General features: G+C 38.0%; 2 protein-coding genes across 3 annotated transcripts; one reads left to right on the forward strand and one right to left on the reverse strand.

Moving 5' to 3' along the window:
* Nucleotides 1-927: 927 nt before the first annotated feature.
* LOC137946443 (cytochrome P450 90D2-like) lies at nucleotides 928-4,488 on the reverse strand. Of its 2 annotated transcripts, none has more exons than XM_068792734.1 (8): nucleotides 3,986-4,488; nucleotides 3,218-3,542; nucleotides 2,858-3,007; nucleotides 2,494-2,739; nucleotides 2,276-2,365; nucleotides 2,004-2,189; nucleotides 1,762-1,883; nucleotides 928-1,392 (listed from the first exon to the last, which is right to left on the reverse strand). In XM_068792734.1, exons 1-8 carry the CDS (start codon nucleotides 4,189-4,191, stop codon nucleotides 1,263-1,265), a joined length of 1,455 nt encoding a protein of 484 aa, XP_068648835.1. In that variant the 5' UTR covers nucleotides 4,192-4,488; the 3' UTR covers nucleotides 928-1,262. The 2 variants fall into 2 exon arrangements, with proteins under 2 accessions (XP_068648835.1, XP_068648834.1); XM_068792733.1 differs by having other exon boundaries at nucleotides 2,858-3,010.
* A 2,349-nt stretch (nucleotides 4,489-6,837) lies between these two features.
* LOC137946121 (signal recognition particle subunit SRP54 2) lies at nucleotides 6,838-16,324 on the forward strand. The gene is made up of 9 exons (XM_068792312.1): nucleotides 6,838-7,236; nucleotides 9,590-9,689; nucleotides 9,976-10,129; nucleotides 11,757-11,907; nucleotides 11,990-12,138; nucleotides 12,244-12,344; nucleotides 12,466-12,623; nucleotides 15,040-15,154; nucleotides 15,668-16,324. The coding sequence occupies exons 1-9, from the start codon at nucleotides 7,006-7,008 to the stop codon at nucleotides 15,994-15,996; spliced, it is 1,488 nt and encodes a 495-aa protein (XP_068648413.1). The 5' UTR covers nucleotides 6,838-7,005; the 3' UTR covers nucleotides 15,997-16,324.
* The last annotated feature ends 52 nt before the right edge of the window (nucleotides 16,325-16,376 follow it).

The raw sequence follows: 16,376 nt of genomic DNA on the forward strand, positions 1-16,376 counted from the left end.
TATCCCATTGCTATGATTAATTAAACCAATGGTTTTAAATTTTGTGACAATATATTATTAATTAATTATACGTAAAAATATATATTATGTTATTGATTAAATAATATATTTATTTATTTATTATATTAATTTTTGTATTACTGTATTAAATTAATGGTTTTTAATGTTAAAATATATCTTATGTTATTAAAAAAATATTTCTTTATTTTTTACTTTTTTTATAATTTATTCTAATCACACCTAATTATTATATTAATTGATAATAAACTGCAATCATTAAGTAATATAATATAGTATTTTATTAGTTTATTAATATATTTTAATACTACACATTAAATCAATTATTAGTGTAGTAACCATGCTTATTTTGGTTAATTATATATTTATATATATATTCTATTTAAGTATATTACAAAAAAGTTACTAATTCTTTTGTTTATATCATATTTTTCATTTTGGGGCACTAACATTAGAATTTGTTTTCCAATGCACTTGAATTCGTCTATACTAACACCCAAGGATGAGTTGAAAGTTTCACTTCATTTTAAGTTCATTGTGGACTAACCCCCTGAGTTGAAGCGGGTGGCGTTGTGAGAGGAATGCTTACAAATACTGAAAAAAAGGAGAATACGAGAGGGTGAATTGGAGTTGAAGCCAATCGATTAATTCCCTCACGGCCCTATTAAATTCAAGAACGTGGTCGAATTACAATTTGATTCCTGAACGAACAAGCCCAATACGTTGGGGACCATAAACCTAAGGCCCATATGTCATTTATATTTTTTCAAAAATAAAATAAAAAATCAAAATAGTGTAATTTATTTTAAGTAAGAAAAAGCTGAGAGCAGCCAAAATTAACGGAAGTGTGACCTCATTAGAACAAATTATAAAAAATAACCTAAGTGTTTTTTTACTTTTTACCTAAAAATAATATTTAATTCTTCCATTATTGGGATGTCGCCTTCCATACCCGCCTGGATTCAGGATTCCCTCGTAACATCTGCCATTAAAAAATAATAAATAAATAAATAAATAAATAAGAAGCTGAAAGAGGATTGGCAAAGGTAGGTCATCCATTTTAGACATATAATATGTACATTTTTTTAGTATTCGTGTGACATAAAAATAAAGGCATCTTTGATGCGACAAAGCGAGCCATCTGATGTGGTCTGGACTCGTGACAGCTTGTCGTATCTCCCCTACACGTGTGTCAATAAATAACCTCTTTTTTTCTCCTTTTCTTCTTTTGATTTTTTATTTATTTATTCTCTGCGAATGTTTGGTAGCTGTTGGCCTAAGCGTGGGTCCCTTCTTCGTCTAACCCTGACCGGCAATCTCCTTTTCATTCTCACTGTTGGGAAGTTCACAATCGAATCCTCCTCCGCCTCCCACCTGCCCATTTGTGCCATTAAATTAGTCAATTGATTATTCCAAACATTAGCCTTTAATCAGAATACATTAAAGTATTTCAAAAATTTACGCTAATGTGAAAGGCTAGAAATGGATGTGACCCTTGGACCACTGGTTCACACCCCCGCAGGTCCTAATAATTGTTCATGGTCCCTGTTGAGCCTTGATTGAGGGCAGAGTAGGGACCAAGGGATTTATGTATGATTTACTTTCATAATGGTTCACTTATGCATTTATTCTAAAATTATAAGCAGATAAATGTAATTTCAAGAATTTTTAAATATATTTAATATTTTTTTAAAAAAAATCCTAACAGAGAAAGGAGGAAAAAAGGGGTTCTCATTTTCTTACGTGAAACTAGTGACGAAATGGTGAAGAAAAATCGTAGCTTCGAGCCTCCCTAACTCCAGTCCGGGACACAGCCGCTGCCCTCCTCCAAAAGGCGTAAAATTGCAATTGCCGACATCTTTGTCCTGTAAAATTTCCAAAAACTCTGTCATGCATGGCGATCTCTATAGGTACTTTTTACGTATGCTCACCGCGAGTAGAAAAAAGAAAAAAAAAAAAACTGAGAAAAAGAAAAAGTGGAGTACCTGCCACCTCCATGGATTGAACTGGTAGGGCAAGTCGTAGTGGCTCTGGTCGAGATGAACAGATCTAAAATACATGAAGACGCACCAGTCTTTAGGTATTATGTGTCCTTTGATCTTCACATCCTTCATTGCTTTACGCATCACGCCTATTATTATATTCCCCATCCTTAATGTCTCAGTTATGACCTGCAAATTAAGCTACTGTTTAAGCTCACTGCGAATCTATATATATCTTCATATTTCGATTCTTTTCACTGCTAGAATAGACTTACATTCCGGGTAAATGACAGGGAAGCGTAATCGCTCCAACCCAGTTCCTTTCCGGCCTCGCTTCTGTTTCTCTTCAGTTTTAAGTTCTCTTCCTGGGGTGAACAGAATAATTCCGTCAAAAGTTTATTTGTGTAATTTTCCGTTGACGTACTAGATGTAAGATTGTTGACTGGAAAGGCAAAAGAAAAAAAATACTGTAGCTTGTTTGGTAATCAGATACCGTCAGTTGTTGCAACGCGAGAGGGGAGTCGCTGAGAAATTTGATTGCTAGAGTCATGAGCAGGGGCACTGAATCCTCTCCTGGGATCATCAAATCGATCATGTTGTCTGATATGAGTTCATCGGTTAGTTGCTCGCTACTTTCATTTAATAATACGTCCAGGACGTCTCTTGGAACTGATGAACTGTCGCCGTTTCTTCTCTCTTCGATGATTTTGTCGACTAATTTCACCATATTCTTCTTTGCCTGCTCATGGGAATATAAGTGAGAATTTCGATGTATTATCTCTACAAAATTGAGAATATTACCACCAAAGAAAGATTAAAAAAAGAAGAATGTTTGGAAAAGAAACAAGCTAACTTGCCTGTAGTGATCTGTAAAGCCTACTTCCGGGCAACTTTACTGGTAACGACATCAATCCAGCAATGAATTCTTGAAACTGTTGCCGCAGAAGCTCCATGTTGACACCTGGGTCCAAACTAATCAATGCTTTTACCAGTACTTGAAATGCAATCTGCTAAAACAGTTGAAACGCTCGTAAGAAACCATAAGAGAGGTTAAAAGTTTTATCATTTTGGAAATTATGATGCCCACCCAGATATTTGTTTCTCTGTACCATGAACCCCGAACTGGATTTGACCCATACAAGACATGAAACCATACGAGAAATGAAAGAGATAAGAGAAAGGAGCAGAGGGGGGGGAATCAATTAAGCTGTACTGACATTTTTTGTTTCATCTTGGATGTAAACGATCTCATCGTCTTTCCAGTTCTCCATGGACTGCCGCACGTACTTCCGCATGTCTTGGGTGATCTGAGCTTTCAGATGAGGGGATTTGAAGAAGGCTCCGATGAGACCGTGCACCCTCCTGTGCAAGCTTCCATTGATCAGCAAAATGGAGGACTTGCCCATCAATTCAGTGAGTGATCTGGGGTAGAACGGCACAAAGGCCTTGGCATCGCTTTGCAGCACTGCTCTACTGACCTCCGAGTCGGTGGAGACGATCGTCGGACTTCCGAAGATATGAGACTTGAACACCTTCCCGTACCTAAAATATTACGAATTCACATATTCACCGATCAGTTCTTGAATATTTTACGTTTTCCTATGCAATTCCTCGCTCACCCTGAAAGAACCATTCCGTTCTTCCTCATACTTATTTAGCTCTCCTGATTCTGGGTTCGCGCCGGCAAGGGAAATTAGTGGAATTTTCTGGAGTGGTTTTTTTTTTTCTCATTTTTTTCCACAGAGGAAGGGCTACTGGATACTGGACTACTGGTAATGTCAACTAGCTACATGATTGATTGACGCAGTCGAGTGAATAAGCTTTAAAGTTTTTAATCAACATGATTAGATTAGATGAGAATCTCAGATTAGATGGAAGATATTATGGAATAAGGCAATGAGTTTTGGATATAAGCAAAGATGAATGATGAGGAAGAAGAATACTAATAAGAAGAAACAGTAACTGTCTCTGGATTCTGGACTCACATGATGCGACGCCTGTCCATAAAGCTCTCGGGGCGAGGAGAGTAGGCACAAGAGATGAATTCCAGAGTTTCTCCGATGAACGGCCAACCCATAGTCCCCGGCGGGAGGTGGCGCCCTCGCTGCTTCCCTCTCGTCCTCCAGCTTTTGTACAGAACACTTGTCACTAGCACCACTGCTGCCACGCACACGGCCCACCACTTGTCCATTCTTCCCTCCCCACCCTGACCTTCGATCCCCCTTTCTCTCTCTCTCTCTCTCTCCCTAGTCTCTGATGCTGCCTCCGCTCCCCTTTATGTACTAATCAGGACGGAGATGATGACGATGATCATGACAATGGAAAGCATATTATATAAGACTCTAGGGAGTCTCGACTTCGACGGAGAGGGATGAAGTTTGAAGGCCAGAAGCTAAAAATAATGCTAGAGGCTCATCTGTGGATTTAAGAAAGGTAATCACTGCTTCCAGAAGGTGAAGTACGAAGGGTTAAGCATTCTAATCTCTGATTTCTTTTCTTTTTCAAACCGCTCTTTTGTTACGGGAGAGAGAGTGGGAAAGAAGAAGAGGAGAGAGAGAAGGGAAGGGGCCCACGTCTATGATTGTCTCGTGGCACAGTCCTTTTGGGGGTCAGCTCGGCAGAGCAGCTGCTCTCCTCGTGCATACATGTGAAGTCCATTCGATAAATACAACCAACTCTCCATCATCATCTGATCCCCTTTCGTCTCTCTCCCTCTCTCTCTCTCTCTTCTTTTTCATTGTTTATTTTCCTTTCGTTCCTAAAATCATCATCCAATCCAAACTCTCGAGTATCCTCTCATGTTCCTTTCACTCGATCCCTTGGTTTTTCTTCTATTTTTTTCACAGTCTGCAATCGCATCCACATGTAGGTTCCCTTTTCTTATTGCACCATCTTCGTTTTCTTTTTTCACTTCCTCTGCATCCGGCCCTCCACTGTCTTTGACTCTTCTTCTGTGAAGCTTCCCAGTATTTTAATCACTTCCACTGTTGGAACATACCTAAATCTGCCTTCTTTATTCTTCCGTAAAAAAGTACCCAACACCCAGATGCAGGTACTGATGCGCCTTTTTTTTTTTTTTTTTTTCTTCTGATTACCAAACAATTGTTTGCCTCGTTGTTATCGAATACAATCCAGGACTTGAAGGGGCCATCTTCTTTACTTTGACCCGGAAACAAAATCACTGCAACTCTGGTGATTCCAAGCGAATCTACTGTTTCTGGGGCTCCGTGTGACAATGATGCCGAAAAGAGGAAGAGGCCGCAGGGGAGCGAGAGACAGTGATGGGTCACGGGTGGGTTTGGAGCTTCTGTTACCCAACAAAAGAGAAGAAAGTTTCGAGAGGAATTACCGTGAAAAGGATCGCAGTTCCTCCGTGGGGTGGGGGGCCGCTGGATTCCATGGAGTTGTATAAGATTTTTGTCTCGTCTTTCGGATTAAAAATCCGACAAGGAAAGCTTAACAAGTCATCTCACTTCTCGTCCGCGATTATGACGACAGACAGACTGCTTTGAATTTGATTTGATGAGCATCCTCACCACCCTCACCAATTCTACTGCTTCTTTCAGACCGGTAAATAGTAAAGATTATAGAAACTGGACCTCATCGGCACCTAAAGAGACCGATCACCAACCAAATACATTTTTAATTTTTTTTCGTTTAACAAATCTTCACCTGTCGTTAGACTCAACACCCCAATGGCTTACTTGTTCTTGCATTCCTGCTTAACTGCTTAAATTTATTATTATCTTAATGCTTCCATAAATCTTTTTGTAAGGAGTGGAAGCAACCATTTGCCATCATTTAACAATCATTTTTCCTATTTAAACAACTAGTTTCAATCATGAAAGCATTGTAAGCTCTATCCATTCCAAAAGATACTGAGAGGCCTCTCCTAACCTCCAAATCCCCCAATATTGTCATCATCATGCATCATATTTGCCCTGCTAATCATCTTAGTTTGATGGCTTTAACATTATTCAAACTAGGTTTCAATATGAACGATTTCTCAAGTCCCTTCCTCTTATGGTTCATAATACTCAACAAGATCTATTTGGATTTGATTGAACCATTCTCAAGAATTTGGTCAATGACTCCAAAGTGATTTGTTGAATTTAGTAAAATTGGTTTTTGATTTAAAATAGAGAATCCTGGTATTTAAATTTATGGGATCAAATTCTTTTTTTTATTAATTATTTTTTAAAATAATAATAATCAAATTATCATTTTAACGAGTGCGATAGACAGATCAAGCCGTATATGCATGGATCAGACGAGTTTACTACGACGGTCCTTTTCGTGGGAACATCAGCTTTACCCTCCCCCACGTGGGCGGCCCAAACCAATAATTGCAGAAGCCGTGTGGGGGACTTTTACCTATATTAGCAACTTTTCGTCGGCAGCGGGTGTCGACGGGTCTTGTCAGTCAGGAACGGAAGTAAGATCCAATACATGTATCATTCATGGGCCCCCATCATAATGCTTGGACCCAGGCCTACCATTTTGTTATTGCTTTGAGGTAGCCCAAAGACATTGTAAGCGGACTTCGAACATTTGGCTGAAAGGCCCTGGCAAATCCGAAGTTGAACCCGATTATTAAACATAGCAGTCACATGAATATTAACCATTTATTACTTGTGTTTATAATTGACTAGGTCAACAAAATAAAATTAGATTCGGGTCGAGTTGAGTCGGATCCCCTTCTCGGTACAAGAGTTTGATCTCTTTGTCGGAATTCCCGCCTTCGTTATTAGACCCGTTTACGTCAAGGCTTTCCGTGCTGTCGTCCCCGTGGTTTGATCTTACCGTAATAGCAAGTCAGCCTTCTATCCGCCTCGGCTCCGAGTGGATTACCCGTTTCCATAGACAAAGAAGCATAGGACTGGAAAGAAATCCCCGCGCCGTGTTACCCTTCCTTCCTCGTAGATCATACCGAAATTCGTCTTAAAACCCTAAACCTGGCCAGAGAATTTTGATTTGCGGATCGATTTTCTCCAATTCCTGAAAGATGGTTCTCGCACAGCTCGGCGGGAGCATATCCCGCGCTCTTCAGCAGATGAGCAATGCCACAGTTATTGACGAGAAGGTTCTCAATGAGTGTCTCAATGAGATTTCCCGCGCCCTTCTACAGGCCGATGTGCAGTTTAAGATGGTTCGTGACATGCAGACAAACATTAAGAAGATTGTCAATCTCGATGACCTTGCCGCCGGCCACAATAAGCGCAAAATCATCCAACAGGTAGCTTTCAGACGGATTTGGGTTTATTTCTTATCCATTTTTATGAATTTTTTAAATTGTCGTTTGGGATTTGTATACAGATAAATGGCGTAAGTAATTAGATCGTTTTATGTTATGGTCCTGATTGATAAATGATACGGTCATTTCAAATTGGTATTGGTTTTATAGATCCTTATTCTTGTCTTTAACCAAAATAATGATACCCTCTATGGAATAAGAGATTTGCTAAAGTACAGCCAGGCATGTTAGAGATTAGCTAGAACTCATGACGAAGGCAGGAAACCATATTCATTTTGAATTAAGCAGCCAAACTGCATGCTCCTAGATGGCCCTAGAATGAAGCCAACCTGCATGACATTACATTACTTGAGCAATGACGCTAACCATAACCATCAAGGTTGATTATCTTTTTACATTCAAATCCAGATCATGGATTGGGCCTTTGACTCAATGGTCACATGGGAGGTTTCCAGTATAAGGTCTTGGAGGATGCATGTGTAATCAACATTAAAAAAAAAAAAAAAAAAAAAAAATCAAACCAAGAGCACAAGGCAGGGGTTCAGGTTCTGTTGCTGTAGATCACATGGCTTGGCTGCAGATGGATTTAACATATTCCCAAAGCTTCTCTCATTTGCAACTATCTAGAAGAACCTATTAAGAGTTCAGGATGTCTCTTATCTGCACATCCAAGAAACCTACGAAGTCTACCACAAACAATTTCTGAGAGATCTTTTGGAGTAGAAGACTAATAACTTGTAAACCTTGTCAAAAGATGTCTGGTTTAACACTTTCTGTTGGGAGCTTGTTTCTTAATATACTCTTTCTATCACCATCTGAAAAAAAAAGTCAGCAGATGGAGATTCATTGGAGGGTGTGACCGTGACTGCATTTTCTGGTTTATTTCTGTGAATGGTTGTCTCTTAGTCCCAACCTTTGCAATCCTTTTCTGCCGGATTGCCCCTGGCTTCCTGTCTTGTGGTTTTATTTGAAATGCATTTTCCACCATTGTTCTCACCTTTGCTCAGTGATGTACATCAACTATGATGTTGCGGCTGATGTCTTCTCTAATATCTAATGGATCACCAAATCCCATTAAGTACACACATATGTACCCCAACAGACTTCATTTGTGATGCTTTGATTCATTGCAAGTGGATGTCCAAATACGGGCTGCTTTCTTCAGAGGCTCAACATTTTATGTGTTTCCTTCAGTCTCTTTGAAGTTTTTTTACTGAGTCAATGGTTTTGTGTGGATCTTGGAGAATCATGCATGAAGAGCTTTACCGAAACCTTTGGGACAATGGGCAGAGAGGAAACCTAATAATTTTAAAAGAGAACTTTTCTCTTCGAGGCCCATATAGAGAAACTCACTGGAAAATTGACCTTATGGGATTTTTAAATGGTGGAGTTAAGAAGTTGCCATCTCATGGTGGCGAATTTTTGGTGGAAGCCTGTGGTAGAATGCCATTTGGCTTTAGTTTGACGTAGTTGAAGTCATATCGAAGGTCTAAAATGTAAATGGATATGAGTAAGGATTTGTCCTTTTCTGTATGTAATTTAATTGATCCATCCTATTGCTTATGGTTCATTTCAAAAGAAAAAAAAATGTGGTGAATGCTTATTACTTTATTCCTTCATTACCCATTATCTGTCTGGTAGCTGCATGCATAGGTAATTAGTAGGTAAATTAATTTTATTCTTTTAAAACAATGAAAGCATGTTAAAAATCACACAGAAATATTTAAGCATTGTTCCTTATCATCAGCTCTTCTTCCCTGGCACGACAGGTATAAGACCTGTCCCTACCATACGACTAAAAAAACTGCCATATTCATGCTCAATTCAAATTGGGCACTAAGTGCTGCTTGAGGTTACCTTTGTATTTAAAATCTTTTACCATCTTATATTTGTTTAGAGTCCAATATTTTAGTTTTTAGTGGAGTTTTGTAAAGGGTGGTGAGCCAAATGTCCTTTATTGTGAAGATTAAACATATTCCCTCTTTTTATTTGAATGATTAAAACATATTCCCTATTAGCCTCACAAGGCTATGGAAGTCTGAACTCTGTAAAATTAGGAGAGAATCGAAGCAAATGAACTTCTACTACATATCTAGTATTTGTTAAGTTGCAAATTTTATTACTAATACGAAACTTTTGCCTTCATATGTTTCTATGGAGTATTTCATGCAGTTAATAAATGCTTTATTGCCATGCAAATCATTGCAATATAAATTGTTTCGTCTTTAGTTTTTTTCAATGTCAAGCATGTATTTGGTTAGTTTGACACAGTTTACCTGCTATTTTTCATATCATTGTCTTCTTTACATCTTTACATTATTCTGTTTTTCTTCAGGCAATATTCAATGAACTTTGCAAAATGCTGGATCCTGGAAAGCCTTCATTCACACCAAAGAAAGGGAAGACGAGTATTGTCATGTTTGTTGGTTTACAGGGTATGCTATCATTCAGTAATCTTGTCTCTGTTTTGGGCCATAGGTTAGAATGTAGAGTTCATGTAATGGACAGATGGTCTTTCCTGATGTGGGTTATCTCTTGTCTCTGAACTTAAACTTTTTCTGTTCTGTCGGTAGTCATGTTGACTTTTTCTTCATTGTTCAAATGATCTTATCTCTTTTTTGGGTTCCATGAGGAAGTAGATTATTTGTTCTGTATGAGTTCTAGACTTTGTCTTTCCTTTCCTCATTTTCTTGTGTAACTTTTCCTGCCTCTAAAACTTAGGTTCGGGAAAGACAACAACTTGCACAAAGTATGCTTACTATCATCAGAAAAAGGGATGGAAACCGGCTTTAGTCTGTGCGGATACATTCAGAGCCGGTGCTTTTGATCAGTTGAAGCAGAATGCTACTAAAGCCAAGATTCCCTTTTATGGAAGGTAATAATCTCAAAACGCTTATATGAGTGGTTTTGTTTTGGTTTGTTTTATGAATTTGGAAGAGTGCTTTTGCTTTGAGCTGAATCAACTGATGACTATACTGTTCATCCTCTAGAGACTAGAGTGGCAGTACAGTTAATGTAATTGAATTGAAAGTTCTGATGGAGTAACTAAATTCTTCCCATGAGAGAGGGGAGCAAGAGCAAGCATGGTCGAGGTCGGATAGAAGACCACGGACCAGCAGGCTCTGCCAACCTTCAGCCACTGGATTCGTGTAACTGAAAAATTGACTTCCTCCCTTTTACATGACGAGGGAAGAAAGTTATACATGGGTTTGATACCTTTCAGCCAATTCCTACTTCCATCATCCATATTTTTTGGAATCTCATTGTCAACTTCAGGGATCGTCTTCTTCCAGCTCTTTCCCCTGGGGACTCCTTTAGCTGACTGGCTCAAGTTGAATTTTGATGAGCTCTTTGGAAACCTGGGGACTGCTGGGATTGCAAGGTTATACTTGATCATTCAGGTGCTGGTCCAGCCGGAAACTGTGATTTTCCCAAGGCTGGGATTGAGGTTCTTCTTCATGGGGCCAAAATTTCCACTCCCCCTTTGTTATTAAAGGAGTTTCTGCCAGCTTAATGAAAGGTTGCTCTAATCCCTCTCGGAGATTTGAGCGTGTAATCGAGGAAATTGTTGATATTTGCAGCTCCCTTGTTGTCTGCTTGGGACCACTTTTGAGGGAAGTTATCTGATGCCGTATCTAATTGTCCGCAAATTGCAGTCAATAACTCTCTTCCTCTTGTATTCCCCTCTCCCTCCCCTTTATATTTGCTGTTCATTAAAGCCTTCAACTTTTCGAGGAAAAAACTATAATATTTACATGGATCCTACAATAATTATTTTTGAGAAAGGATGATATTATTAACGAAGGAACCATAATACAAAATCAAGGGAGCAAACCCCTAACAACAAGGGATTGGAGGGTTGCTTTCTGCTTATCGAGTACATCAACGGCCGAATTTGCAGATCTTGGAATGTGAGTCCAAATACAGCTAAAATGTGAAGTAATATCCATAATCTCAAAGAAAACATCCCAGTGGTGCCACTGAGGGAGGGACGATCACACCAACCAATCACCACCTCCTTTAGTGTGAAGAAGGCCCTCGTAGTTGTCATTGAAAACGCAAAGCCCGTTAAGGAGACCACGAAGCTCACCAGTCATCGAATCCGAAATCCCCAAGGGGCCTGCATAGGGAAACAACTGATTACCAAAAGAGTCAGTGATAACTCCCCCGAATCCGGCAATCCCGGGATTACCAAACGAATCTAGAAGGTCTCAATTTTATTTAGTACCAGAATTCATGGTACCAATGAAAGTGTTGCATCGAATTAAGACTTGGATGTACTTTAAAGGCTATTGCCACTCATACTTTTACATTTTATTGGTACATTGATAACACTTAATTGATGGCAATAATCACAAAGGAATATAAACTTCTCCTAGCTAGTAGAGGTTGGAGCATAGTGTTTGCTCCATGATTCTATTACCAAGTGAAGACGGTTATGATGATAATTAATATCTTCCTTTGCTGATCACAAATAATGATTACTTTGCTTTGTTTGACAGCTACATGGAGTCAGATCCTGTAAAAATTGCAGCTGAAGGAGTTGAGAGGTTCAAAAAGGAAAACTGTGATCTTATTATTGTTGATACAAGTGGGCGCCACAAACAGGAGGCTGCTCTCTTTGAGGAAATGCGCCAAGTGTCTGAAGCCACAGTAGGCATCTCATTATTGCCTCTCTTCTTCACCTATGGACCAAAAATGCATTTAGTAATTGTCTGTTTCGTTGTTTTTCCAGAAACCCGATCTTGTGATATTTGTTATGGATAGTAGTATAGGTCAAGCTGCCTTCGACCAAGCCCAAGCGTTTAAGCATAGTGTTGCAGTTGGAGCAGTGATTGTTACTAAAATGGATGGCCATGCAAAAGGTGGTGGTGCTCTGAGTGCGTAAGTGTTATCATCCATATGTATTTGGTTCTCTGTGTTTTTTTTTAAAACTCATACCAACTTATCTTAGTTCTTTATCATAAAAGCAACTCTTTATCCCTGCAGTGTTGCTGCGACAAAGAGTCCTGTCATATTTATTGGAACTGGAGAACATATGGATGAGTTTGAAGTTTTTGATGTCAAACCTTTTGTCAGCCGGCTTCTAGGTGAGCTGCATATGTTTATTATTATTATTTTTTTTGCTGTAACTTCATTATGAACATCCAGCATAATTCTGTACTTTCCTTAATTAAGTATCATTTTTTCTGTCTTAAACCTTAAAACTAGGTATGGGTGACTGGTCTGGTTTTATGGACAAAATTCATGAAGTTGTGCCAATGGATCAACAGCCAGAACTGCTACAGAAACTTACTGAAGGGAATTTCACCTTGCGCATAATGTATGAGCAATTCCAGAACATACTAAAAATGGGTCCTATTGGGCAGGTAATTTATTCTAATTATTTTATTGGTTACTGTTCACAACTCTCTTAGACTCAGGTATTTGTGAGTTTTATTTGGTTCATTGGAAACCAAGTTACTCGTGTATAGGGTTGACTGGTTGGAATTTAATATGACTTAAATAAGTGTTACTGAGTAGCTCAATAAAATCTGTGAATCTAGTGTCAATCTTGTTTTGACATATTTGCGTGATTTTTGGAATAATTTGTGAGCAATTTCTCTGCACAGTATTTGGTCAAAAGCATTTTTCAATGTTCAAACAAGTAGTAGTCATAAGGATTTATTTGAGCTTTAAGCAGAAAAAGACCCACCAATTCAACTGTTTTGGAAGAAACACCAATTCAACTTGTCAGGTGTTTATTTTCTTAAAAGTACTTTGTTCTTTTAGCAGTGAGGAAAAAAAAAAGGGTTGTGTGACACCCGTTATAGGTTAACAGATTTTGACACAATCTGCACTTGACCTATGTTTGTCCTTTAGAGATCTCAATCTACCCTTTGCCTGTCAGGAAATGTCCTTATGATTTATTAAAGTAGATATCACTATCATGGAGCAGTTTAATTTGTGTTCTCCAGAATTTTTTTTCTATAAAATTAGCAGTCAACAGGGGAAATTTCAAAATGTATTAGGAAATAAAGTGTGATCAGCTTTGAAAAAAAATTATGTATGATTAACTATATTTAAAAGTAACTTATAATTAGAAATTTAGTTAGAAAATTGAGAAAAAAAGTCCAGGAGTTACTGAAAGAGTTACTTGTTTGGAAACATGTCCTAATCCTTCTCATAGCTTACTTTGTTGTGTTGCAAGTCCTCTTTTTAAGTAATAGGTGTCTTGATGAGGTTTCAGCACAGTCATGTATTTTTGTATATTTCACAAGGGAGGAGAGGTTTGTTTTTATGTGTCATGTTATTCCAGTCATTTCATATAAGAGATTTTTTTCATCCTAGAAGAAGTTATCCTTCAAGTTGGTCAGTTAGACTTTTGGTATAGAAAACTTTCTTGGTATCAGGTCCAGCCAAAAATCAGATCATCTATGCTAGTTTTTCCTTGAGAAATTAGGATCTCTAAGTGGGTTATCCACAAATCCATCCTGCCTTATTTTGTTAAAAAAAAATTCATCCTGCTTTATTACCATTCATGCCTTTTTTATTTTTTCAAATAATCATTTTAATTAATTTATTTATTTCTATGAAGGTGAAGCATCTTATTGGAAACGTTGCTTTTTGAAGACATCATTTGATTGCTGTCCCATTTAGGTTTACTATATGGATGCTTTTCCTCGATTCTAATCTATCATTTTCCTACTCTTTTTGGAAAAACTAGGAATGGCAAACTAAAAACTGAACTTATTATAGAACGCTTGGGAGGAGTGCCGCAAAACAAAACAAAAAAGAGTAGTTTGCGGTGTTCTATTGAAGGCGAAATAGTGCATTGCTAAGAAGAATTCTGTTGATAACTTTTGATATGCCCACCAGAAGTATAGGCTAAAGCAATGACCTGGACGGAAGCTTTGAGGAAAGGATTGGTAGTGGAGTTAGTGAATGGTAGGTAGATTATTGTCTCCGAGTCTGACACAGTTGTGATGAGGCTCTGGTAATAATCATGATTTTGTATTGGGTCAATCTTCTTCTTTTCGTTCTTCATGACTCTAATATCTGTCATTTTTTGCTTTTTTTACTACTAGACCATCAATTGACATGATAAAAATCTTGCTTTTCTCAAAAAAATAAAAATAAAAATTGACAGAATAAAAATCTCGCCTTTCTAAAAAAATTAAAAAAATCAACTGACACAAACATAGTCAATAAAGTGAGAAAAATGAATAAGAGGCTCATGAATAGGTGGGCAAAAAAAAGTTTAAGATAGAAGATTGAGATATATCTTAGACTTCAAACACATTGAAGAGCTCTAAGATGGATCAAATGAGGTATGCTAGGATTGCCAAAGCTATTGTGAAAAGATGGAGATTTTACAAACACCAAATAAATGACAAGGAAAAAAAGTCAATTTAGAATTAACATAAAAGAGGATTTTAGTATAAGTATGATCCCACTTAAAATTTTTAAAAAGTTTACTTTTTTTACTCGACTCTTTTTTTTTTTTAGGTAACATGTGCAGTAAACTTTGGGCTTTTGGCTCAATAGTTACATGGGTGGGTTTCAAGTGTAAAGTTTTGAGTTCAAGTCTCACCAGGGGAGTAGGGCTGTGTGTGCATGTGTGATTAACATTTAAGAAAAAAAAGTACAGTAGTCAATTTTGCTCTCCTGATGGTTATGGTCTGGATGGCCTTCCTCTATCTGTTACTATAACAATGAATATTAACTCCTTTAATTTGTGAGATTTTTCCTGTGAAGGCTGAGCCTATTATCTCAACTTGACAATTTGATTTTGTTGCTGAGTAGGTTTTCTCTATGATACCTGGATTTAGTGCAGAACTGATGCCAAAGGGCCGTGAAAAGGAAAGTCAAGCAAGGATCAAGCGTTTCATGACTATAATGGATTCTATGACAAATGAAGGTATTTCTAGATACACGTACAATTTACTTTGCTTTGTTATTGTTTTCCTTCTTATCTGTGAGCATGAGTGTGGTAGCGTTACTATATAATCAGCAAACAGATCAACTATAGCTTCTCTGTTGGTAATTTTAATGAGAATGGTTACAGCTTCTCAATTGGTTGCTTCCACTAGAAATCTCACATCAAGGGATACCAGATGTGGCTTGATGTGTCTGTCTCCATTCTTTGTTGTCGTTACCTTATAAGTTGTTTTTTTACCCAAAAAAAGGATAGCTTAACAAGTATTAGTTTCCAGAAGACCAATTATATAATTAGAGCATCGTTGCTACTGTTTCTCTACCCTAGTGCAAGGATAAGACTTCATCTGGCTTTTGGTTTTTTATGTTCTTGAAATTGAGCTAATTACTGATTGACAGTTTTTCTTTTTTGGACATCTGGTTTTTTTGTTCCCCTGTTCTTTTTCGCTCATTGATTCATCAAAATTATTTCTGATATGATTTTTCTGAATGGCAGAATTGGATAGCTCAAATCCGAAGCTTATGAATGAATCTCGCATCCTGAGAATTGCTAGAGGTTCTGGTCGTCCTGTTAGGGAAGTAGAGGAGATGTTGGAAGAGTATAAACGCCTTGCTAAGGTATGGAGTAAGATGAAGGGACTGAAGATTCCTAAGAAGGGTGAGATGAGTGCTTTGTCTCGAAACATGAATGCACAGCACATGAGTAAAGTCCTCCCTCCTCAGATGCTGAAGCAAATAGGGGGTATGGGGGGCCTACAAAACTTGATGAAACAAATGGGTTCCAAGGATCTGATGAATGGCATGTTTGGCGGAGCAGACAGATAGTTTTGAGTAGTTTTTGTTTGTGGATGCCACCAAATTTGCAGAGGATGATCAGGATCATCTTGCCCGTAAGTCATAGCAAAAAGGTGCCCTTCGCTGCATGGCTCTTTTTTCTGCTGAATTAGCACCGTGGATGAAGATCCCATTTATTGTAGAAATCTCAGTTATTTAACATCTTTGTTACTCTTAGAAATATGAATTGGTCGGATACCATGGGTGTTACTCATCAGGCTCGGGCTCTTTAGTTGCTCCAAATCAGATTGTGAGTCATCTATCAAACTAACCTGAAGCTTCTAGGTTCTGTAAATGAAATCTCATGATTTCCGGGGAATCTGTTTATTTTCTGTAGTCTTAAGCCCATCTTTTCTTATACTATTACTGGG

The sequence above is a fragment of the Aristolochia californica genome, unplaced genomic scaffold (genome assembly GCF_029961685.1).
Source record: "Aristolochia californica isolate CCGP_79_NKW_82.1479 unplaced genomic scaffold, dmAriCali1.0.hap1 SCAF_12, whole genome shotgun sequence".
In the NCBI taxonomy this organism is placed as follows: domain Eukaryota; kingdom Viridiplantae; phylum Streptophyta; class Magnoliopsida; order Piperales; family Aristolochiaceae; genus Aristolochia; species Aristolochia californica.

Excerpts from the sequence above, each read along its gene's own strand:
- LOC137946443 (XM_068792733.1), bottom strand. The coding sequence starts at position 4,191 with ATGGACAAGTGGTGGGCCGTGTGCGTGGCAGCAGTGGTGCTAGTGACA. Across the intron at positions 3,543-3,985 it reads ATGGACAGGCGTCGCATCAT|GTACGGGAAGGTGTTCAAGT; the intron begins GTGAGTCCAGAA and ends GTAATATTTTAG. Across the intron at positions 2,190-2,275 it reads CCCTGTCATTTACCCGGAAT|GTCATAACTGAGACATTAAG; the intron begins GTAAGTCTATTC and ends CTTAATTTGCAG.
- LOC137946121 (XM_068792312.1), top strand. The coding sequence starts at position 7,006 with ATGGTTCTCGCACAGCTCGGCGGGAGCATATCCCGCGCTCTTCAGCAG. Across the intron at positions 10,130-11,756 it reads AAGATTCCCTTTTATGGAAG|CTACATGGAGTCAGATCCTG; the intron begins GTAATAATCTCA and ends TTTGTTTGACAG. Across the intron at positions 11,908-11,989 it reads GCCAAGTGTCTGAAGCCACA|AAACCCGATCTTGTGATATT; the intron begins GTAGGCATCTCA and ends TTGTTTTTCCAG.